Below are 25,795 nucleotides of genomic sequence, written 5' to 3'. Positions count from 1 at the left end.
CAGAAGCCTTGCATAGCAAATGGAGCTGATACGTAAAAGCACATGCTGCAAAGAGCAGTCTAGATCTACACACTGAATCTGTTTTGATGGAGAAATCATAACCCCAGCAAATCCCATGAAACTCTGTCCTCACCAAGACCCATATTCTACTAGCATCATTTCTGATGTGTCCTGGTTGGACAATACATGTTCTGAAAGTTGCATCCTGCTTACCACCACCAAGTGTTACCTTTTTGCATTTCCACTGTCTTTCTGCTTGCTCTAGCTATCGAAGCTGGTGAGCTCTATCCTGTTTGAAAGGGGTCATGTTTCAAGAATGGCAGAGCTATTTGGCAGTGACCTTGGATACCTCAAACTGGTGGCATTTGCATGGTTAGCCAAAGAATATGGAATCATGAAATTGTAGAGTTGGAAGCGACCTGAGTGTCAAATAGTCCAACCCCTGGAATTCAGGAATCCTGCCCAGAGCCATCCCTGGATGGGCTCGAACCACCAATCTTCTGGTTAACAACCAGACACACTGACCTCTTGCACTACACGTGGGGAAAGGAAGCAGGAGACTGCATGGATAGGACTCGGTTGACTGTAACTGACTAAGCCATACTCTGAGTAGACCCAGTGTAATCGATGGACTTAAGTTAGTCAAGCCCATTGATCTTAATGGATGTACCCTGAATATGACTTAGCTACGTCCTCGTGTGAATTGGCCAGCACAATGGCATGCAAGTTGTAGGGAACAAGCTGCCCACTCTGTGCTCAGAATAGTTACAATAACCCACACAGTCTGTAAAGAACATGATTATTCTGAGCATTTAGGAATTTGGGAAGCTGCCTTTTGCAGAGTTAAGACCATTGGTCCTTGAGCACGATATTGTTCTCATTGACTGACCCTAGGTCCCCATAGTTTGAGAGAGGGACATTCCTGGCCATAGCTGGAGACGCTGGGCATGGAAACTGGAATCTTCTGCATGCAAGGCAGACAAACTGCTACTGAGCTACAGCCCTTCTACAAAGAATTAGTTTACACAAAAGATATCAACAAGAATCACTGATATTATACTTCTCTAAATGCCTTCCCCTTTAAATATCTGTACAATAGGTATTTGACCAGCTCCTGAGATTATTAATCATTTTCACATAGGCAGAAAAGAATGGAATTCATGTTTTTTCATTTTATTCAGAGGCTCAAAAGACAGTATAATCATTCTAGATGGCTCAGCCCATGCTCCAAACTGATATATTCTCGTCCATAACAATAATAGGATTATTGGATCCGAACCAAGGATTTATATCTTGCTATTTAATTTTTCAACATGAGGTCAGATTGATTAATGTGTATTAGACGCACAGATGGAATCTTGAGATAGTCCAAGGAACAAATTCTGAGTGCTTGTCTTGAAAGAGACTCGATAGTCTCTCCACTGTGTGCTGATCTCCTTCCCTTTAAAAGTCAGCCCTCACACATCTCTGCAGAGCAGTAGTGCATCAGTAAATCATAAATAAATTACAGAACTAACTAGCTATTTTTGAAGAGCATGCAGTTTAGGTAATGCATATGCTTCCTCCCTAATCCAGCTCAAGGAACGAGATTGATTGTCAAGCCCACTTGACAGCATCTGGAAAAACCATCTTCATTGGTCATGTTTCTGTCTGAGATGTTCAGTTCTGCTCCATCAGCCGTTTGCAGAAGGCTATTGGTATATGCTTGATTACGAGGTCATTTAACCCATTGGATACCTCCCTCCTATTAAGTTTCATCAGAAGGTTAGATGTGACTTCCAAGGTCAGCAAGAGGACTGTGCCAGCCCATGGATGAAATAAATGTAGTAGAAACCACAAGAACGGCAAGAGTATTTCTGAGAGGTGCACATTTGCTCTGTGTGCACTCTGAATTACAAGGCAAATGGGCTGATCGGATGACATTTCCACCTGCCTGAGTCAAAGTGTGCCTTTCAGCAAGATGCCTCAAGTCAGTTCAGGGACTCCCTAAAGTCTCAAGTTGTTCTGTGGTCTCAGGCGTCCAAAAAATCCTGAATTTTGTCACTTAGAATAAAGCTGCATATATTTTTTAAAAGCAAAACCAAGCTGGTGAATGAAATGCTGAGCTTGAGTGGAGAGATCTTTTGTTTTGATGGACAGAGCTAGGTTTTCATTGCAGTGAATTGTTTCCCCGTGGCATGCCAAATACCGTGATTTGGGAAACAGATGTTCTGCCTGGGAAAAGCAGGGTGTGCAGAAGAGCAGTGGACTATTGGCATCCTTCTCAAATCACTTTCCCCCCTAACAATTAAAATCAGTAGTTCAATCACCTTGTTTTTCCACTGCTTATATCCCCCCCCCATTTGTGTTAATCTGGTTCTTAGTCTGCAGACTTTTAGGAGAGCTCAGCATAGGGTCACTCCACTTTCCCTCTCCCTCAGTTCAGTTGTAGAGCTTCTTGTGTAACTAGTTTCTTTTTATTCTAATCACTTTCTGTTTTCCAACAAACACCTAGTTCATTTTTCATGCCATTTGTTTTCTCTTATTTCTCCTTAGGTTTGTTTGTGCAAACTTCTCATGAGTCCCCACATCTCTTTGTGTGCATGTGTTTTTCTTTCCACCCTCACCCCCGTTTTAACTTACTTGTTCAAAGTTTTATACTCCTCTCTTCATTTTAGGGTACCTGTAATTTCGCTGTGTTGAATTATTGCTGTCCGGTATTAATATATTTTTATTAAAGTTTTCTCCCGCTTTTAAGTTTGGTGCTCTTTCCCCACTCAAGTAAGCCTGCTTGTCCCTTAAAGCTCATTGCCAGCCTATTATTGCCCATAAAACGCATGGGGAGGTTAAGTGGTTTCTATTTTATCCACCCCAAAATAGAAATGTCTTCTCCTTGCGGGAGAACCACTCCACCTATAACATGCTGAAAGATGACAGGCTTCATCACTCGAAATAAAAATTTAAAATACATTGAAATACACTCACAACAATGGACTAATTTATGTAAAATATATTGCAGCCAGTGAAAAATGTATGCTTATCTCTGATTTAAACAAGAAGACATAGCTGAAACAGATAATCTAAAAGCAGAACATTATCGGGATATGTTGCATTTTATTTCTGCAGCACAATATAAAGTACGCTTTATACTGCAAGCAGCTCTAAATTTATCTTAATGGGCCTTTTAGTTATACATATAAAACCACCTATCATTTTACTTGCATATAGAGTACTTTACTTGAAACCTACAGTGCAAACCAATTGCTGACAGTTCAATGACCACTTGCCACATTCCTCTTATATAACTCTTTCCATTTTGACAACATGCCCATTATTTGAAATTTATTATTGTAATGTTTCCTCCATAGAGATCTTCTTGATACTCAAGAGTGTTTGGAAAACAACCCCTCCCCTTTTCCAAAGTCAAGGGGTCTATGCTTCCAAAGCAAGCGTGGGATCGTATGTACACCTACTTGGACACAAGGCCCACTGAAAACTGTAGGACTTGCTTCTGAGTAAACATGCGTAAGATCAAGCTGTACCAGAGAGCTGATGAAATATCCAGTCTAGAAACTTGTGTTTGATTCTGCTTTCAGTGTGTCTGTTCTGGATGCTAAGGCACTATGGTTCCATTGAAAAATAAGTCAGCTTTTGTGAATGTTCTATAGTTCACTGTGCAAGCATGGAATTTTGGATCAGACTATAAACTGCTTATATGTAGGACCTTATAAAAGGCCATTATTCTTTCCAGGTTTGTGTTGTTATGGTTACAAAGACAGGGAAAATGCGGGCAGAATTCTCATGATAGCTAAGTGCCTTTCTAAGCCTTAAAAGAGGAACTTCCACATACAGAGGCAGTATAGGTATATCTGAATGTCACATGCAGAAACAAACAACAGAGGCTGTGCTCAATTTGAAATCATCCAGAGCCATTGGGTTGACTTCAGCTAGAAACAAAACACTGTACTTGGTGGTCCTTGGACAGAGGAAGGCAATTTGTATTTTCTTCCTCTTATTGCCTTGCTTATTTGGAGGGTCACCTAGAAAAGCATTTTTGTTTCCAGCTGAAACTAACTCAGTGCCTCTGGGTGCTCATTAAGTGAACTGCTGTAAGTTTTCAGGGTCTGGCTTACTCCCCACTCCCCCCAATCCTTCCTTTCCTTAGCAGAGAGATGGCTAACCTGTGGCCCTCCCAGCTGTTGTCCATCATCCCTGGCCACAGGCTATGCTGACTAGAGCTGATGGGAGCTGAAAATTCAGTGGGTCAGCCTCCCCAGCCCTACTATGGTGTGTATCCAGCATGTTTACTCACGAACTGTCTGAAGAGATGCCTGGCATTGTTAAGGCAGCAGGGACTGAAGGTTTCTTGTTCATTCATTCTATTTTTAACTCTCGCTTTCTCCACGGAGGTCAAGGTGCCTGTGTGGCTTCCCTTAACTCACTGTAATAGCCCTGTGCAGTAGATGTTGACTTGCCCAAGGTCATACTGAATGCTCTGACTTTTTAGAGGCCAGATTTGTATACCCCCCCCCCCAATATTTTATTTCTTAAAATGTATATACGGCTTGACTTGGTTTGTGGTTTGGGGGGGTGTTTTTGTTTTTTAAAAAAGAGCCCTCAAAGCAGTTTGCAAAAAGAAGCCAGCAATAATCTTGTGCCTTGTTGGTAAAACAGGGGTTGCCAAGGGGGCAGCCAGATGTTGCTGGACTATAACTGCCATCCTTCCTAACCGCTGGCCTTGTTGGCTGAGGCTGATGGGAGTCTCATCAAGTGAGGAGCACTCTATTGCACTCCCATTCCTGCTGGATGGTTTCCTATAGGTAACTTGCTCACCAATGTGAGAATAAGATGCTGGCCCACATGGGCATTTGGCCTGATCCAGCAGGGCTTTGGGGTCCAATGATCTGGAGGGACACAGGTTCCCTAAAGGTAAAGGGACCCCTGACCATTAGGTCTAGTCGTGACCGACTCTGGGGTTGCAGCGCTCATCTCGCTTTACTGGCCGAGGGAGCCGGCGTACAGCTTCTGGGTCATGTGGCCAGCATGACCAAGCCGCTTCTGGCGAACCAGAGCAGCGCACAGAAACGCCGTTTACCTTCCCGCCGGAGCGGTACCTATTTATCTACTTGCACTTTAATGTGCTTTCGAACTGCTAGGTTGGCAGGAGCAGGGACCAAACAACGGGAGCTCGTGGGGATTCAAACCGCCCACCTTCAGATAGGCAAGCCCTAGGCTCTGTGGTTTAACCCACAGCGCCACCCGCGTCCCTTCACAGGCTCCCTACTCCTGCCATAAACTCGAGAGATAAACTGCTAGTACAAAAATATTTTAATAATGATAGCCTCAGGCTATCCCAAGGAAGGGGCAGCCACAGGGCATAAAACTGTGCCTGAAATTTAATCCACGCAGAGCTGAGGCCAATCATTGGGGACAATGAAACTGGCACCATCCTCCGCCCTTGGTTTTGATGGAAAACAGGGGTGCCAACTTGAATAAAATATGGGGGGCAGATAAGCCCCACCCTGTATGATCAAACACAAAATGTGGTGTACACACACCATTTGAATGGCAAAACCCGGTGGCGCTGTGGGTTAAACCACAGAGCCTAGGACTTGCTGATCAGAAGGTCGGCGGTTCAAATCCCTGCGACGGGGTGAGCTCCCATTGCTTGGTCTCTGCTCCTGCCAACCTAGCAGTTCGAAAGCACGTCAAAGTGCAAGTAGATAAATAGGTACCGCTCCAGCGGAAAGGTAAATAGCGTTTCTGTGTGCTGCTCTGGTTCACCAGAAGCGGCTTAGTCATGCTGGCCACACGACCTGGAAGCTGTATGCTGGCTCCCTCGGCCAATAAAGCGAGATGAGCGCCGCAACCCCCGAGTCGGCCACGACTGGACCTAATGGTGAGGGATCCCTTTACCTTTTTACCCATCAACTCGGGGGTGGTGGCCCCTCAAATACTTTATTGGGGGGGGAGTCAATGGGATCTCAGCTCCCACGAATTGGCTCCTAGGATGGAAGCAAATGGCGTGGGAGCTGCAGCTGGGATGGGGGGAGCCTGCCCTGGGCGCCTGTCCTCGAAGCAACCAAAGATGGAAAGCATCCCTCGGCGAGATCCGGAGCTATTTCAGGGCTGCTTCGGAGCCGCGCGTGGTTCTTCCCTCCGCCCCGCCGGTCCGATTCTTCCCGCCACCGGCATCTTCGCCGCGCTGCCAGGAAGCGCCCCCTTCCTTCCCCTCCCCGGGGGCGCGCGCGCAGACACACCTGTCGCCCATCTGCTCGTCCTTCCCGCCCATCCCCGCCCCCGCGGGAAGGAAGCCTCGCGAAGCTGGCGCGCGCGTGTAGCGGGGCGCCGGTGGGAGCCAAGAACTGCGCCCACTCGGGCGCCACACCTACCGCCGCGGCGGGGGAAGGAGCCTCTCGCGCGGCCCCCACCTCCTTCACGCGCTCTCCAAATCTCTCCGCCCCCCCAACACACACATACTCCTCCCCGCAAAAAAAGGGGGGGGGACAGGCAGCGCGCGAATGGGCGCCTTGTGAGCATGTGCGGAATACTAGCTGGAACTGGTTTCGCGGAGGGCGCTCGTGAGCTGCAAGGAGCGGCTGGCTCGTCCTGCGCGCCTCGCCACAGCCGACGAGGCTCCGGGCGGCGCGGCAGCGCCCTCCCCTCTCCTGCCATTGGCAGCCCCGGCCAGGCTTCCTTCCCCCGCCGTCGGGAGCGGCTGGGTGTCTTCCTCCTCCTCCTCCAGCCCGGCCTCCTCGGTCTTCTCAGCCCTTGCGCCGCGCCGCCCGCAGCCCTTGGCCGCCTTCGGGGCCTGCCTCCTCCGGTCTCCGGGCGCTGCCCGGCGAAGGTGGGCGTGGCGAACCCGGGGCTTTCGCAGCCCCCCGACGCTCCTCCCCTTGGAAGTACATAACGGGAGCGGATGGGGCTGGCTGAGTGAGGGAGGAGGGTGAGTGTGCGCGGCCAAAGCTCGCTTGCGCGGCTCGGTTACTTTGTGTCTTTTTCCAGCGCCGGTTCCATCGTCGCCCAGCAGCCGCTGCCCGCGGCCCGGATCTCCGCAGGCCCGCCCCGGCTCTGGTCTCTCGCCCGTCGTCCACTCCTTCTTCGCCCGGGAGCTGCTCGCTGTTGTTGTTGTCGTGTGTTTTTTCTCAGTGAACAGGGCGAAACCCGGCTCTGCCCTTCTGCCGTAGTGCGATTCCTTCTCTTCGCTTTCAAGGCGAAAGGAAGAACAGTCTCCTCTTCTCTTTTCTCTCTCTCTCTCTCTCTCTTTCCCTTCTTTCTCCCTTTTTACCCCCCCCCCCCATCTTGTGTCATGGCTTTGTGTCTGGAGCTATTTAAACAATGTGAGTGTACCGAATTGTGTGTGGGCTTTTTTCCATTATGGCATGCAAATCTCGGGAAGGCTTTGCAAGCGGCCGCTCAAGGTTGTGCTTCATATATATATCCTGTATTGTTTTCAGTTTGTCGGGCTGTCATTTTGAATGCATTCGTTCTGTGCATATATCGCATAATGCTCTAGCTGGTAGACCTTTAAATGCAAAAAAGAAAAAAAAATCATTCCCATTTCCTGTTGTGAGCGAATTGCTTTCGGATACAGAAGTGCTCCGAGTAAGTGGGCGGGAGCTGAGGGTAGGCTGCTTGGATGTGGGAAAGGCTTGGTTTTTTTCAATGGCTTACCCGCTTCCCTTTTTTCCTGCCTATCCGGTTGCATTTTCAGCTAAATCCTGAGCTTGAGTGGCTTGTATTAATGGGGGAGGGAAGGCGAGGTTGATGGCACATATGCCCGGTTCTCCCCACTGCATGGCTCTGTGCTTGATCAGAAATTGTTGTCACTTTTGCTGAGATATATTTAGTCTACTCGTGGCATTCCAGATCATGACAGGATATGAAATCACTTTCCTATATTTATGCCATCCCAGACTAAACGTGAGCCATATGTGCATTTGTGTCTGCTTGAGTAATGAAAAGACACAGATTGGGGGTTAATCATCTAGTTTTTCCTTAATAGCACTGCTGTTAGTTGAGCATTTGTGTTATCTTTTTAATATAAAAAAATGGTACTAAAAGTTCTGATATTTTCCATGTGTGTGACATAAAAATTGTCTGGCCACAAACTGTGCAAACCTGTACAGTTGTGATTGAGATGTGTCCTGTCGCAGATTGCTGCTGAAGGCTCCTAGGAAACAGGGTTTTCTTAATGGGTTGGGGGAAAACTGCTGATTTAAGGCTTCTTCACATCACATACTGCCTAAAGCCACAAAGTAGTAGGAAAGGTGACATGAAAGGACACCCTCTTTCCCTTGTAGAACTGAAAGAACTTACAGGAAATGAACTCATTAGGGATTTCTTAAGGAGCCCTAAGCAGATATAACGATATATTACAGATATAAAAACCAGTGCCTCATAGAACAAGAAATTCTCCATTGAGATGCCCAGTTATCTGAAAGTGTGATTTTGCTCTTAAGCATGTGGCTCAGGCACTGCAAAATTAGAGAGTACTTTAAAAAAAAGCTTTAAATGATGATAATATGACAGAATTAATGAATGCATGCAGACTAGCCGGTGGATTTATGAGTAAAGTTTTTACAGTCCTAACACACCTTGGAATTCAGTTTCCAAATATGGTTTGCTTATTTTTCCTCTCCTATGTTGAACACATCTTCCACCCTGCCAGATCTTTATTCATTATGAAACAAATTCCTGAGTACATAAAACGATGCTAAAATTAAACTGCTTGTTCTGTCATCAGTATACAGCTGCATAAAGGGACATAAAAAGGTCTGGAGCCTCTTCTCTCTTTCTCTCCTTAGTGAACTATTTCCTCCCTTTTACTGAAGGGAAACCTGTCCTTGCTTTGCAGTCAGCCCTTTCCATCCCCAGGGCTTGCCTATCTGAACTGGTTCCCAAAAGAAAATAGCCTCTTGACAACGGCAGCAGAAGGTGTTGCAATGACATACTCTGTTTATAGAGGAAGGTATGCCTGGAGTGCTGCTTATTTTGAACTAATGAGTCCTTAATTGGCCAGAATACTTTATTGCTTGGTAATCCCTGGCCTGGCTTTTCTTCATGAGATGCTCACCGGAGGTAGAGAATTGCTAAAGCGACGCTGGGCTTGCAGAATGGTTTTATTGTTGTGTATGAATGCAAAGCAAAGTAATTCAAGGACCTGAGTGTATTCTTACTGTAAGGAAGCCAGGTGGTGTGCCTGAATAGGCAAATAATCCTTGTGGCATAATTGCCATGTGTAATGGACTGGATGTCCCTTATGTCAGTAGAGGCAATTTCAGAAAGTCCCTTATATCATAAATGTTAAATCTGACAAAAGCTGCAGTCATTTTTGCCCTGACACCTTATGTGCAAGAGAATACTTGAGGACCAGGAAAAATTAGCAGAAAGAGCATATGTAGCATGAGACTCTTAATTTCAGGGTCATGAGTTTGAGTGCCACATTGGGCAAAAGATTCCTGCATTGCAGGGAGTTGGATTTGGTGACTCTTGTGGTCCCTTCCAGCTTGACAATTCTGTGATTCCATGCTGGGGCCCTCATTTTACCCCTGCTTCTCAAGCCACCTGGGTGTTCGGACAGCCTCTGTGCACTCTCCGCATCTCTGGAGAGTTGGGTAACCCTCTGGAGCAAATTTCAGAAGGCAGAAGGGCTTTAAGGAGGGGAGGAAGTCTGCTTACACATGGTTGAATAGTCATCCCTTGTTGAGAATCTGAACACTTGGTAGAAATACTATAGAAATGGTACAATTGAAGCTAAACTTAAAACTTTGTCAGACTTGTAAACTAAGTGGAGTCAAGCTAGGTCAGCATTTGAATGGGGGTTAGTAGTTATCTCATTGCTGCTGTACATTGTATTTTATTGCATCATGTGTTGAGATATAATGGGCAGAGTTAGCCAAAGAAGCTCTGTCTGACTTCAGCTTTTGCAGTGGGGCTTTCTGCACTCTCCTACCCTGCAATTGGATTTGAGGGGAGTTGAGAGAACCCTCAGAATAGCATGCAGGAGGGAAAGAGGGGGGATAATTTCATACACAGTCAAAATGGTTTGAAGTGCATGATATTGAATTCCACACTATGTTGGAAACTGCCTGGTGATTCCTAAGCAGTAAAAGGCTGGTTTATATATTTTGGTAGATAGATACTTTGAGGAGACTGTTGCAGTCATAAAGTGATATTGGTGTGTTGTGCCACTCTGCAGGTAGAGTTACTACTTTTGCCTGAAACTAAATTGGTGACATTGAGTGATAGGTTTATCCAAAAGTTCAGGATACTTAAAGCAGTACCGTATTCAAGTTTTACTCAGAGTGGACCCATTGAAATTAATGAACCAACGTCATGTTCATTCATTGAGTCAGTTTTGAGTAAAACTAAGTTCCGGCTGGCATATGTAACACATATTATTTTTAAAAACCTACTCATGGTCTCATGCATTGTATTCCATTCCTCTTCTAAATTTTGGTGTTGGTATTCTTCAGCTGGTGGTGTCCTACAACTTTTTCTGGCTGAGAGAAATTTGGTAAAGTTGGGGAAGGACACAACAGTGAACTCCTGGGAAAACTGATGCAATGTTGCCCTAACTTGTGTTGTGTGGATAGAGAAGCAATGGGAGGGAAGGCTTTTACGAGAGCCCTTTGCTTATACAGTACTGAAGTCTGTACCCATGTGCATTTTAGCAAATTGTTGTCATGCGGGGCAACAGAAAAGGCAAGAAGGCTTGTTGTAGATTTTCAAAGGCTGGTTCATCTTGCTATATGAACTGTTTTCTAACGTAGCTTACCAATTCTGTATTAGTTGTTACCCATATAAACATTTGTCTTTTTAAAGCCCATGAACCATTTAAATTGGCTTACAAAATTTAAAATCACAGTGCAATAAAAAATGTAACACAGCAATAAAAATACACAAATTACACATTTAAACACGTTTAAAAGGCAGCCGTGTTGGAGATGACAGGTAAAAATGACCGTCACAAATAACACTGCTTTCCACTATGAAAAAACATCTGTGGCTTTTGCTGGCTGGTAGAGGAACCCATCTGCACTTCGCAAAGCATGGTATTCCACAACACTGGTGCAGCCAATTAATTTTCAAAAAATAATTTCTGTCTTTAGCAAATACGGTATTCATTTCTGGTAGGAAATCTTATCCAGCTCACCCCCTCAAACTACTTTACATGTGGCTACAGAAAACGCACTGCAGATTTGAGGCATTAATATTGAAACCAGATAGGAAAAGATAGCTCTAAATTGTACTCCTAATTCAACTAACAGACAAGATGCAAGAGTTAATGGACTCTCCTTCTCTCTCCCCCCCCCCCACCCACACACTTAATTTTTACTAGGGTGATTACCAACAAGTTTAGTGCAATATACTGTATATCTTATGTCTGAGCAGAATTTTGTTCAAAAAGGTTCAGAATTACCTGTCCCCCTTCCCCCACAAAAAGCTGCACAACCTGTGGCAAATAAGATACAGGCATGACCAGATAAAAGCTACATGAGGGGTCTCTGAACATGCTGTCAGATTACCTTTAAAAACCCTGAAATAAAATATCAATATTGCTATCCTAGTCACATTAGTTACGGACTCTGCAACTATGTTCTTGGTTCTACTGTACTTTGAAAGGGCTTGTTGTAACAGTAAAAGGTACACTGGTTCACTTTACACGAGGGATGGGAAACTTGTGGCTCTCCAAATACTGCTGGACTGTGCTTATCATCATCTCTGACCATTGACCGTGGGACTGATGAGAGTCAACCAGTGAGAGCTACAGGTTCCTCACCTGTTTCGTGCTAAAAGATGAGAAGGTGAAAAGCGTTGTAAAGAGGGGTCTGCTTGATTCCTCGTTTAAAAACTCACTTTATCTCATAAACCCATGGATATCCTTAGGCACACCACCTATTCCATTATGTAGAAATATAAATGCTGGCTTATTTCCCAGGCCTGTTGAAAAATTTGCTTTAGAGAGTATGTGAAGTACTTTGATTACTCTAAAGTGTGTTGTTGTTGTTGTTTGTTTGCATTGAGGCCAGGAGATGGCAGCTTGTTTGATACTGTGGACAATGTTGTAAACTTTTGCTATCACACCTTCAAACAACCCTAAAGCCTAGAAATTTGCTTTAAAGGTTACCAAGACCCTGATTGATGCATAGAAGAGGGTCTGTTTTATATGGTAGCCCAAAGGCAGAGTTGTCTAGTGGTAATGAAGCATATCGGAATCCCCCCCCCACCGTTTTTGTGGCCCTTCAGTGGGTATCAGTGGGCATGACTACTATATGTTTAGCCATATCACAACCAAGCTATATAAGTGACAAGGAAAACCATTTGAGGGTAATGTCTCTACAGAGCAAATCATGATTTGCAAGGTGGAAATGGGGCTTGGTTCTCCCAGTCAAAATCATAAGCTTGCGCTGGGCTGATTTTAAATATATATCCCTGGATGTGAAAAGCCATGTTAGGGGGGGATTTAAGATTATATCCCTTCTCCCTCTTGTGTATGTGTTAAGGAGAGAATCCATTTGTACCGAGGAGCACTGATTTATTTATATTCTGCCTTTCATCATTAGAGCTTGGAGCAAGGCACAATAAGAATTATTACAGATCAAACAAAATATGAAAGCAGGTAAAAGAAAAGAAATGTGAAATTGCCAAGCCCACCTATAAAAATTCCAAGATGGACATAGCCATTTCCAAAGGCTAACAGCCATGTTTTGAGTCACCACCTGCCGTCTGATGTGGTACAGCCCAAACACAGGGTTCCCAGCACTGGCTTCTCTGCTTGTGAGAATTCAGCCTGCGGAAAGTCTGTTTATAGGGATTGGCTTGTGGATAAATGGGTGAGGCCTCTGAGTAAACTGCAGTTCCTTGACTCAGTCATGAAAGAACTTGCAGCTGTCCTCAGTTTGCCAGTGCACCTGTTCCTCTCCTTATACTGTCTTTCACTCCTGCTCAAATACTTCATAATGTGCAAGGACATAAACTACCTGACTGTGTGCACTAGCAGTTTAACTCATTGTCTCTAATGAGAGACTCTAAGCAATCCCATTTCCCCCCATTGGCATCTCTTGCAGCCAAACCTTTGGGCTGAGATTTCACTGCTGTTGTTATGAGGCATTTACAGATGAACCTTTTTTAAGGGGGGGGGGGGACTTATGCTTGTGCTTATATTCACCAAGCCACTGTTAGTAAAAAAAGGAAGGCATTCCATGTGGCAGTGACATAATGCTGAATAAATCTTTTAATGACGGTTCACACATTCCTGTCCCCAGAGGCAACATTTTTGAACCAAACTGCAGAAAGACTTCTTCTGGTTGTTGTCCCTCCCACTTCTGTTCTTTATGTCTTCATAGTTCAGCTTAGCATTTTTTTTTTTTTATTTTTTTGCTTCCATGGGCTGAAGCAGCATAATTGGATTCAGTGCGGTGCAAATCGCTGCAAATATGTGAGCTGAAAGGATGAAGTTTAGACAGTGTGTGGCCTTGTTTCATAAGTCCACATTTGGTCATGAAGATATTTGGTGAATTTGCCTACAAAAGCAATTTCTAAGAAGCAAAAAAGAAAAAAGAAAACCTTGCTGGAATCTTTCTCTGAAAACAGACTTGCTGTCTGGAAAGAGGACGAAGCAAAGATGGTTTTTCAAGGCACAATGATCAGGGTCTCCAGCTTCGATTAGCTGCATAAAAACCTTTCTAGCTGAAGTACTGAAGGAGTGGTTTACCTAAAAATTGCGGATTGTGCGGATATTGACACCGCTGCTATGTGGCAGAAAACATTATGTGCCATTAATTTCCGTTTGTTTAAATGTGTTCTTAAACAGTGTTTGTAAATGTGCTGGTTTAACGAGGAGACTGGGAATTTTGCCTGATCCACTAGTCATGCATTTTTAATGAATGATGGGCACTTTGTCTCTGATGAGCAGCATATTAAATCAATCTGCAGTCCTATTTAAATGGGAGTGTAGGGTGTGCAACAGTAGTCTCTCTTGGGGAGGAAGGACAGCAGATCCTGCAAACTAGAATTGCTTGGGATACAAAGCTGGAGGTGTGTTTTGATTGAGTTAGTAATATTGGGCAGGGCCCTAGTATGACTGCAGCAGAGAAAATAGGACTAGGAAGCCTTTCAAAAGGCAAAACCAGCCTTGTTGCAAGAAAACTGGTCATGATGAAAGCCAATAACATGGGGCTAACTATTATGTCCTGTATTGCTAGATTTGCAACATTTTTAAAAGAAAAAATGGAAAATAAACTTTAAAATAGCAGCACCATTTACAATAATCTTGGGGAAATTTCGATTAAAGGTTCTAGGGTGGTGATGCCAGATTACCCTTTGTTTAAAAGACTAATCCAGACTTCAAATGTATCCTGAAAGGGACAGAATCCCTGTGAAACCATGCAGGGCAGGGTAAATAACCCAACTCCTAACTACTTAAACGCATATGGATCACGTGAATATTCCCGGGGGGGGGGGGAATATTCCAGTGTCAGATGGGTCCAACGGCAAAAGTAGGCAGAGCAATTGATTTTGGACACTAGCTACTTTCTATCTAAGGAAACATTACCAGAGTTTAAAGACATATTGCAGTCAAGCAAAACCCTTAAGGTAAGTGTGACTGTAATGCTTAAGTTACAGGGTGGGTGGGTAAGGGAGTTACTGCCCTAAAGTCTTCTAGTTAGGCCGCTCCACTCTCTCTGGGTGATTGACCCCCCAAAATACTAGAAGTACCGTATTTTTTGCTCTATAAGACTCACTTTTTCCCTCCTAAAATGTAAGGGGAAGTGTGTGTGCATCTTATGGAGTGAATGCACGCTGCGCAGCTATCCCAGAAGCCAGAACAGCATGAGGGATCGCTGCTTTCGCTGCACAGTGATCCCTCTTGCTGTTCTGGCTTCTGGAATTCAGAATATTTTTCTTGTTTTCCTCCTCCAAAAACTAGGTGCGTCTTATGGTCTGGTGCGTCTTGTAGAGTGAAAAATACGATATGTAACGCCACTGACAATGCGGTCTGAAGAAAGCAACTGTATTAAGTACTCACTACTTTCCCTCAAGGTAAAAAAAAAAAGTGCGTGTTGTATCCATGAGTAGGTTTGGTTGCCTGGGATAAGTGCTTCTGAAACTGCCTTGATCTTTCATACTGCAGCTCTGTTTCTTAATTTTTCCATAATGCATGCTAAATAATTCAGTGTCTTTTATCAGGAGGAATAACCTGAGAGAACTTCTGTTCTCCTGCAAGCTAGCTTTCAAGTTTGCCCTCTGATGTGCTGCAGCAATGAAGCAGTAATGGGCTTTGATTTGTGGAGTCTTGCCGTGGTCCGTGCTGTGAAGCAGGAGGAGGAATTGCTGTACCTGTGTCAGTCAAAGTGCCTTGGCCTGCCCTGTTGCCATTTCTTCATATCAAGCCGTGCATACAAGAACAGTTACACTTATAACCCTGCTGGCACACTCTGGGCTAAGCCTGTCAGTTCCCTTTATGTCACTAGAAAGATAGCAAAAGAAGTCACTCCAGACAGATTGATTTTGGTTGGGGGGAAAGAGGAGTGAACAAGGGACAGAAAGAGAAGACTTTCTCAGCCTGCGCAGGAAAATAAACCCAACAACTTCATACTATATGATGAGTGGATTGCAAAACAAAACTAAAAACAAGGGACAATTTATTTCATGCTTCACATTGTAAAATTAACATACTTCCTAAACTTATATGCCTACATTGGTCGAGGTAACGATTAAAATATAATTTACAGCTAAACAGAGCAGGCATAGGTAACCGCACAGTTCTGGGGCCTGATCTGCCCCCCAAGCATATTATTCTTCCCCCGACCTAATTTTAATAGCTGCAGAAAAAGAAAAACATTGAAGTAGACACTGTGCCAGAGAAGGTGAAGCCCACTGTCCTGACGGGGATACATCCTGCCCCCTCGTATCATTTGATGAGCAGAGAGCACGTGATGACTTCCCTTCTCTGTTGGCTGCATATACCAGCTGAGGAGGGGTCAGAATTGTTGGCCAGTGCAAGTTGATCATACCCATCACTGGTATGCAAAAACTACCTGGTATGCAAAAGCTTTGCTAATGCAGTCTATATGCTTTTAATATTATAGTTATACCTGTTTCTTCATGGCAAAGGGAGGCAACCATGTAGCTGATTTCTGCTTGGAAGTCTGTACATTGCAAAAACAGTGCTCCAGTTCCCTGAGCCACAGCATAATACTCTATGGGAGGAGTCCACACTGGCTCCTCTCCACACCAACGTTTATTGTCTAAAAGCTGTGCTAATGCTGGCATTGGGAAGAGCTTCAGCATGTAGTCCAGAAGTGCTTGCACTATCCTGCTGACACAGAAAGGAACAGCACTCCTGCCACTCCCATGCTGCCAAGGTGACTTAACCCTATCAAACAGCATTGAACTTGACAGAAATGATAGAAAGTTATTGGGCAGAACAGTGTTTTCTTTATAATAGGGCTGGCGATCTTATGGCCCTCCAGATGTTCTTAGATTCCCATTAGCATGGTCAGGGAGGATAGCAGCTGTAGTTCCAACTACACCTGCCTGGCCAAAGGTTCCCCAGCCTTGCTCTAGAAGGTTACTGTTAATAAGCACATTTATTTTTAAAGTCATAAATATTCAGAAATGCAGAACTGGATGCATTGCTAGGAAATTTAGAGGTCATTAAATGAATATACCATTCACTCAGGTGGGGTTAGCAGAAGACTCTGGGGTGATGCTGGATGGAGTCTCATAGATCCTAGTGCCCATGTTTGGCCAGTCCCTGGTTCTAGTAGGAAGCCCACAATAAATGCATGATTCATTATATCCTTTATTAAGGACCTTGAAAAGTCAGATTTCTCTTCTCTTACACACACAAAAGTCAGGCATTAACTCAGTTTGTAGGATATAGCTATAGCTCAGTTGGTTGAGCATAGCACTCACTCTCACGGTTGTGGATTCAACATTGGCCAAAATATTCCTGAATTGCAGGGGTTGGACTAGATGACCCACATAGACCCTTTCAACTTGACAATTCTATGACTGTGTGAAAAGGGTCATGGTTTCGGTTTGAGATTTTAAATTTTGGGCTTTAGCTTGTTTTTAATACATTTGGATCTTGTTGTTAGCCAGATCTCTCTCCCCCCCCCCCCCGATTTGCTATAATGGAAATGTGATAAAAATCTGGTTCCATTTTTTAAAAAAACATCATCAGGCACCCTGCTTTTGAGTTTCAAAAGACTAAATAGTATGAATGTAATTGTGGTCACTTCTGTGCCTCGGAAGCACACTCCATTGTCTCTCAAAACAGACAGATGCCAACAACAACAACGTCATCTGCCAAATGGCAGACAAAGGCATCACTCTTATCTCCTTACCTGGGAGTAAGCCCCAGTGAAATCAAGGGAACTTACTATTAGACATGTATAGGATTGTGCTGTAGAAGACTTGTCTACAATGACTACTACTGCTTGTTGCATCAGCAAATGCAAACATAGTACAGTAAACAAGTAGAGTGGACGAGGACCTTTATGGCACTGGATTCTACTTTAGCTGGAAACCTAGACCTGGAACATGGAAATTAATCATTTCATTCATTACTTCCACAGCTAATAGTAGGTATAATGTACTATAGAATGCTTATTGATGCTGCGCCAATATGCTTACTAGAAACTCAAGTGCTGGAAAATATTCCCGATTTGCTAAAAGCCTTTTGTTGCAGCCTCTGCTTACAACCCAACCATTGTACAGTAGGTGTCACTCTGGTTCTCTTAACTATGAATGGGCTGTAAAAAATGCATACCTTCAAAACAGGCTTTTATACACTGCCCCAGCATTCCACTTTGTGGCAGGTGCCATATTCACAGTGGTGGTATAAATTTCCTCCATTCTGCATGAACAATGTGCTTGAACTTCAAAAGCACTCATGTCTAGAAACAAGTGGAGCACAGCCTAAGTACTTTGTTTGCTGTAGGTCACAATTAGGCCTGGGCGGTATATTGATATACTGCCCAGGACTGGTGTGAGGAGCAGACCGTGATGTTGGCTTCACTCAGCGGTATATCGCTGATGAAACGGCCACGCTCCTGTGTCCCTCAGCTAGCAGCATAACTTCGTCCAAGGGTTGCTGCTAGCAGAGGGACTCGGAAGTGCAGCTGTTTCACCAGCGATATACTGCTGAGTGAAACTGACATTGCGGTCTGCCCACATACAGCACAGAGAGAGAAACAAGCTGCACTGGCGAGGTGCCTATACAGCTTGTTCCTCCCTCCACATCTTTAAACTGCTCGGCCGAGGGGCACCCGGTTGCCGCTCCCTTCAGCCAAGCATTTCATGGTGCCCCTGTCCAGTGCTGGCTTGCCCAAGTTGGCAGCAGGGTGGGGGCTCTGTGAAACTGGCGACCCCCGACACCTCAGCAGCATTGGATCACTGGGGGGCAAGGCTTCTTCTACGCCCCAGCTGCACAAAGCCCAATGCTGCTGCGGTGTTGGATCGCTCAGATGCAGAGTGGAAGAAGCCTCCCCAGCCCCACCCCATCTGAGTGATCCAATGCTGCAGATGGGATTGGGGGAGGCTTCTACGCCACAGCTGAGCAAAGCCCAATGCTGCTGAGGCCTCGGGATTCGCTCAGCTGGCGGGGGGGGAGCCCTCCTGCCCCCCAGCTGAGCAGTGGCCTAGCCCAACTGCATTGGCCCTCCTGCAAGGCATTGAAGTGAAAGGGTTCCAGCTCCAGCGTCAAGAGCTGTGGCAATTTCACCCTGCCTCTAGCTGGCTGGGGCCAATGGATTTTGTTTCAACATCGTGGTATATTGCCAAACTGCAATGTCTAGCTGGTGATACATCACAATGTTGAAAATCTTGCCCAGCCCTAGTCACAATATGCTCTGACTGAGATAATGAAGTAGGTTTCAGGTTTGTTTGTGTAGAAGACACCTGTCCAATTTGCCCTAAAATGTGACACATCTAAAAAGTGCTGCACTTGAAACCTTGTCTCTTATTTTCCCACCTGTTCTTTCTGGATATAATGACTTTTCGGGGTCTCATTATTTATAACAATACAAAATACAGTGGTCAAGCAATGATGTTGGGAGGGAGTATGGGGGGGGGGCTGGGCCCTGGATCTTATGTACTAGACCCTAGATCTGGTGTCCATCCATCCCCATGTCTCCCCTTTATTTCTTATTTGAATTTACTTACAGGGCAGCTTTTCCTCTGAGTCAGCCTAATTTGCACTATACATTTGCATTAGCAAACTTGTATGTAAATGTGTGTCATGGTCCTGCCTCAAGTCCTTTTAAGGCTGTAGGAACATCCCTGTAGTCAAAATTTAACACCCTGTTTTGATTTATTACTAGCTTGTTTAAAGTCCTTATGAAACAAGTGCTTTTTAAAGATTCTAGGTTTCCATAAGGTGCCCTAATGACAGCAGTGAACAAGAATGTAGCAGCTGTGCTTCTGCTTGTCAACCTATTCTATCAAATACTTTCAAAATTGAGGTTTGCAAATGCCTTACTACTTACTTTTGGAATTAAAAATACCAGCTTGCTTGGACTGCATAGCAGCACTACAAAGGATTAACCATGGCCTACTTGGCCTATTCAGTTCATTAGGGAATCTGTATGGTTTATGTTGGACTTGGACCAAGACATCTGAGAAAACTGTCCTCTCTTGGGTGGCTTTGAGTAACTGACTGTTATTTGAAAGGACAAGTGACATAAGGCAGGGCTACTTTAGTGGTGGCCCTTCACCTCTGAAATTCCCTCCCAAATGGCATTTGATATTCAGCCACTGCAAAAAATAAATAAGTAAAAGGAGTTGAACTTGTCCAGGCATTCAGATGTTGAAGTAGTATTTGTGGTGAGGTTCTACAGTTTTATCACAGATGTTCATTGTTTTTATTTGAGTATTTTCTTTTGATTATGGTAATTTATTATTGCTGTAAGCTGCCTATGCTCCATTTTAGAGAAAGGGCACAATATAAATCTATCAAATAAATAACACCTTCCTTGCAGATGATGATAAAATGGAATAAGCTCCCATACACTACCCTGAGTACCTTGAAGGAAAGGCAGGGTACACATGTAATAAAGCAAACTTAAAATACTAAAAGTGTCAAAATTCAAATAGGGGTGAGGTTCAGGATATTGTCAGTCGTGAAGAAATAGTAACTATGTTCTCAAAAGTCTTTTTGTCACTTTATCGTATGACAGGAGTGGGTTGACATGCACTATGTACTTAAAACTACACCTCTTGCACCACCAGTTGCATGACAAACTTTGGTTACAGTCCAAACTCCTGATCTGCTGCACTGGGAGGTGGGTGCTGGATGGTGCGAAGACTAGAAAAGCTGGTGTCAGTCTCCTGACTTGTGTCAGTCTGCTGGCCTGGAGCACTCTGTGCTGCCTACTGAAAGTGCAGCAGAGCACTTGGAAAGCTCTCAAATAGGGTGTTGTGGAAGCAGGGAAGGACTGAGCAGACTACAATCCACTGGAGCCATTCCAACTGGCATAATCTGATGGCATCAGGCGTGATCACTCTGCCTGTCTTTCCACCTTCTGTCCTAGCAGGTGTAAACAATGAACAAGGCTGCAGTTGCAGTGGTGATTGCTGCTTCATCACACCTTGCCTTTGCCCAGATGGGGTTTGAATTGCTCTGCCAGAAAGCAATAGGACTTAGTTGGAATCGCTTGCTTGTTGCAGCATAATTAATCTGTGCTAAATTATCCTGTGTATGCTTTCTTGCTTGGTCTTGGTTTCCAGTACAGCACACAACGTGTGCTAAGAGCTTTCTGAGAGAGAACTAACACGGTGAGAAGTGGGTGAGACTACAGTCCATTCTCCATGATATGCTAGCTTGTGTTGGTGGATTTGTGTTTTTTGCATGGGAGTGTTCAAAGCCTGTGGTGGCATTCTAATTTAACATCTCATTCTGCATGTGTAGATTAGGTTTTAAACATGTAAGTCATAGTATTATTATTATTTAACTTATATCCCACCCTTCCAAAGAAGCCCAGGGTAGCAAACAATGAGCATATTAAAGCAGTAAATGCATCTTAAATGCAGGATCAACCAAGGTCCACCTGGCTCAGGATTTTTGGGAAATCCTAGAAACCACTAGGAGGAGGTCTGCCAAAAATGGGCTACCCCCTAACCCAGGGGTGTATCAACACCCCCCCTCCCCTTGCCACCTTGAGGCCAGTCAGCTGGAAACAAGGTCAAAACAATCAAGGACTTTTTGAGCATATACATTTCAGCCCATGAATTCATTTTCAGAAGCAAAACGCCATTCCTGGTCTCTCTCTCTCTCCCCCCCCCCCCCCGTTTTCTTCATTCTGGTAGCCTATTTGGAGAGCAAAAACAGTTTTTTAAAAAATGGAAGTCAGAAATCCTTGATGATCTCAACTGCAGATTGCCCAGAGTCCTACCAATAGATGCTGACCCCCACCTTCTTTCTCACCAGCAGTGAAACAGATTCTGCTGGGACAGAATCCTGAAATTCCCATACTAGCCTTCCTCTGAGGATTACAGGGCGGTAGACAATATAATTAAACGAAAATGCAAACCTTAGCAACAAACAAAAACAGTAACCGCCCTCCCCTACACAGTTTTAAAGGCCATAGATTGGGTAATTAAAGGCCTGAATGGCAGCGTTCCCACTGCACTCCGAAGAGGCGGCCGGGGGGGGGGAACCCTCCGTGGAGTCCCTGAGCGCTTCCCCACCCACTCGTGGGTCGGAAGCGTGAAGCTGCTCTCCGGGCTGGGCCCCAACCGCGAGGCGCCTCGAACCCGCGTCTCGCCATCACAGGCCTCGCCCCGGATCCCGCCCGCCCCGGACTCGGAGGGGCTGAGGGGCGGCTTTACGGCAAGGCCGCGAAGCAGCGGCGGCGAGGTAGGCGTTTGTGTCCTGCGGAGAAACGGGGCTTCCCGCCTTGCCAACGCAGGGCTCGCGGCCGGCCCCGGTGCCGCTTCCAGCCAGGCCAGGCCGGGCGAGGAAGAAGCCTCTCCTCCCCGGCGTAGTAGCGCCTCGGCGCCGGCTGAGGGAGGCAGGGCCCGGGCGGGGCGCGTCGGGGAAGCGAGCGTGGAGGCCGGCGGAGGTGAATGGGGGGAGGAAGGGCGCTTGTGAGCAGCGCCTCCCACTGTCCCTCCTCGGGGTGAGGCGGCGCGTCTGACTCAACAGAGGAGGGCGAAGGAAAGTTTCTCCCCTGCCTCTGGCGGTGCGGCGCCTGCCCTGCCTCTCTTCGCCACCCGTGGGCCGGCGGGCAGCCAGGCAAGGCCACCCTGCCCTCCTCTCCCCTCTCTCTCTCTCTCCATGGAAACTTCTCAGCCGGGAAGCGCCACTCTGGGCTTCAATCCCACGAGGGTAAGAAGAAGCACGCGGGTTGTGAGAGGAATTTGGGAGTGGGGCCTTTTAAATTCCGCCACCCGGTAGTTGGAAGTCGCCGCTGTAGTTGCATCGGGACTGCTTTGGGCTGCCTTTGTGGAAGGGGAAATGAGGTCGTTTGGGTATGCTGGGGTTTGTTTTCTCTCTCACATCTATCTATCTCTCCTACTTTTGATTTTTAATTGGGTTTAATTTTGGTGATCGGCTCCCAAGGGACGTGTATTGATGGGAGCGTATATAATTATAATTAATAAAAACAAACTTCCGGGGTAAACCACAGGAGAGTAATGGCATTTCTTGGTCGCTGCTGCTGTTACTAGGATACCTTTAAACTGTAACCACAGCCCCTATAAGATGGGGGGGGGGGAGATCTTATTTTACAATATAGGACTGCCTTTTTTAAAAAAGTGAAAATATTTTACAATTGCCAGTTTTGACATGTCATTTTAAGCCCTAAAGGATTGCATGTAGAATTCTGTTTTCATTCTTCAGAAACCTGTAAAGTCACTTTCCTAGTTTGCCGTTTTCAGGCTTTTAATGTTTTGGAGAGGGTGTGTTTTAATGGTGTCTCTGTGTTGCAATGTAATTACCGGTGAGCTAACCGTGTGTTCTTAATAAGTGTGGTAGCTTAGGAGGAGTGAAAGGAGCTTGACTCCCAAGGGTTGTGGCTATGTCAAAAACTGAAAGCAAAAAAGTGAAAGCAATCATCTGCTTCATCTCTAGAGTATTAGTAGTGCATGTGCTGGCTGGGGTTGATGGGAGCTGTAGTCTAAAACATCTAAAGGGTACTAGGCTAGCAAAAACTGGGCTAAAATCACACTCCATCCCTCTAGCATACTCCTTCATCATTTCCAGTCTTATGATACTGAGACAATTTAAAGGGAAAGTTGACTCATGCTACTGGTTAGTGATTACCTGCCAAACATATGTTGCATGTACATTATGAGTCAAACTTCAACCTACAGTCGCTCTATATTATTTCAAGAAGATTTTTGTGTTCTTTAATCCTGTGTCCCCATCTTTAAACTAGGTGCTTCAAGCAGTCTTGCCAGCTTGGTATTTAGGTACCGGTAACTGTCAGTATTTTAGCTGCTTCTGAGTTGTATCCCATCTAAGTTTGCCTTTTACATGAGCTCTCCCCCCCCCCTTGCAGTTTGTAAATACAGAATTTACTTACATAAATATATAGCTTTTCTTTCGTATAGGTGTCAGTGGAAGGTCGCATTGGCAGGCATTTCAGTTGCATATAACTATGCAGCAGTATTTTACTCATTCCAACACTTTGTGTTTGCTCCTGTGTTCAGTGGGGTGCACTTTCAATTAAGTGTACTTCAGATTGCAGCCCTGTCTTACCTCCTTTGGCATACATGGCACTTGACAGCAAGTCAGAGGACAGGTCCCTGCCCCTGGAGCAAAAAGCAAAAGCAGGGGTGAGCAAGGAAGAATACGTGGCTATTTCAGTTATATTTGTTTAGGTTCCATTACAGGATGCATTACAGAATAGGATGCTATGTGCTTCTTGAATTCATCATGTAGAGCATGGGGATAAAACTCCTTTGAACTCAGTTCATCATGGGTGTTTACTGACCACAGTGCTGTCAGTTGTTAATATACTTTGTATTTAATGCCTATTGAATTTCATGTTATCTCAAATGTGGTTCAAACTGTCTGGTTCTTTATACTGAAGTCATGATTTCTAGTGAAATAACTGCATGCAGTACAGTGGTGCCCCGCAAGACGAATGCCTCGCAAGACGAAAAACTCGCTAGACGAAAGGGTTTTCCATTTTTGCGTTGCTTCGCTAGACGAATTTCCCTATGGGCTTGCTTCGCAAGGTGAAAATAACGTCTTGCGCTTTTTTAAAAAATCCGCTTGAAGAGGCGCAGTTGCGACGGACCGTGCTTCGCAAGACGAAAAACATTGCAAGACGAAAAGACTCGCGGAACGAATTCTTTTCGTCTTGCAAGGCACCACTGTAGTGTCTCATTATTCATTAGCACAAGCTTTGAGGTATATTTTTGAGTCCAAAGACAGAACTGGGCTAGTCCTTTATGACGGCTGAGTTTGCTTTTAGGTAATTTTTGTCAATCTCAGGTTTGGAGGCTGCTTTCTTCTGCAGTTTCTATTTCTAGCTACACTCCCTTTGATTGAGTGTCTGTGAACAGATCATTAAATAAGGTAAGTGTTTCTGTATTCCTTCAGTTCTTTCTTCCCTCTCATCATTGGATAGGACAAAAAAGTCACAGGCTCATAAAAGGAGCATTAACACTGTACCTTTTGCATTAATTTGCTCCAGCTTTTCTTCTGTTACTTTTATACACTGCCTTAACTGCTCCCCCTTGCACTGTGAAACTTCTGTACTACAGGATGTTGTCTCCAAAGTTTAGGTTGTGATAACTAAAAATAAATTTCCTATGTAGACCAACACTATTCCTAATGGGATTTCTCATACCCATAACACTTTCCTGCAGATACTTTCAGGTATGTTTGATGCTGTTGAAATAAGTCTGCCTTGTAGTCCAGAGCTCTTGAGAACTGAACAAGTGAGAGCCTACAATTATGTGAGCTAAACTTCCAGACAATCTGAAATTAGCGTTGTATGAACTTGAATTTTAGCTGCAAAGTATGTCCTTTATAGCCAATACATGAAATGGGTTTTTTCCTTGCCCAGCCCTGTGCAGCGCCACTTAATTTTGCAACTGCAAAGTTGCTACTCCACCCTGAGGTCTTAACAATCCTAATTACTTGTTGTGAGGTATAGCTTTTGGCTAGAGCTACTAAAACTAAACAGGAGCATAGTCCTGTTTCTGTCTTTTCTCTACTGGATCTTGGGTTCTTGAGGGTGTACTCTCTCATTCAATACACACACTTATTATAAAATAAGATTTGCATGGTGTTTCTCAGCTTTAGAAGACTTTAGTATTTTATCAGAAGCCTTCATTGGTGGCACTTTTGAGGTGCTGCAGTACTATTGAAGTCTGTTGTGTTGTTGCTTTTAAGGACATTACCATTCTCAAAAACGCTTTGCTCACCTGCATGTGTCCATGGAACACAAGAGTAGTATAAGCAATCTCATCTACTAAAGACAGAGCAAGACAGAGTTTGTGGATTTGAGAAGAGTCAGTGTGGTATAAGTTACGATAGTGCAGCCCATTGGTTCAGTCTGCCTCTTTATTCTGCCTTCCTCAAAACTATTTCAGTAGTATATCTTGGGGATCGTATTCTTGTTGGGTATTTTATTACGGGTTGATTTTTGTTGTGATTCCCCAGATTCTTAAGCTTAAGAGCTGCATATCAGAATCCAGATTTAGGGGCCTATGCCTGGCTCATCATCAGCTCATCTGAGCAGCACATTCGTCTTCTGCCACTCAGCCCTTCTCCAATCCCGTGGAGCATCCTACTGTTCTACTGCTGTGGCTTTTTCTCTGCCTTGTAGGTCCCAGCCTGTAGCTG

General features: G+C 44.8%; 1 protein-coding gene across 4 annotated transcripts in view; it reads left to right on the top strand.

Annotated features, from left to right (window-relative positions):
- The window catches only part of DLGAP4 (DLG associated protein 4), a 331,911-nt gene that overhangs the window by 274,044 nt on the left and 32,072 nt on the right, over window positions 1–25,795 (top strand). Inside the window, exon 1 of one of the 4 annotated variants that reach the window (XM_082225880.1) lies at window positions 7,083–7,319. The exons of 1 other annotated variant lie outside the window; for it this stretch is intronic. In XM_082225880.1, the coding sequence (XP_082082006.1) occupies window positions 7,289–7,319 (31 nt within the window). In that variant the 5' untranslated portion in view covers window positions 7,083–7,288. Of the gene's footprint in view, window positions 1–7,082; window positions 7,320–21,696; window positions 21,851–22,120; window positions 22,322–25,795 lie in introns of those variants that run through there. 2 more of the 4 variants (XM_082225882.1, XM_082225881.1) reach the window with 2 other exon arrangements.

Source organism: Podarcis vaucheri, assembly GCF_965113315.1.
Source record: "Podarcis vaucheri genome assembly, chromosome: 6".
Classification (NCBI taxonomy): Eukaryota; Metazoa; Chordata; class Lepidosauria; order Squamata; family Lacertidae; genus Podarcis; species Podarcis vaucheri.
Note: the sequence above shows the minus strand (reverse complement) of the source record. Positions and strands in the feature narration are given on the sequence as shown.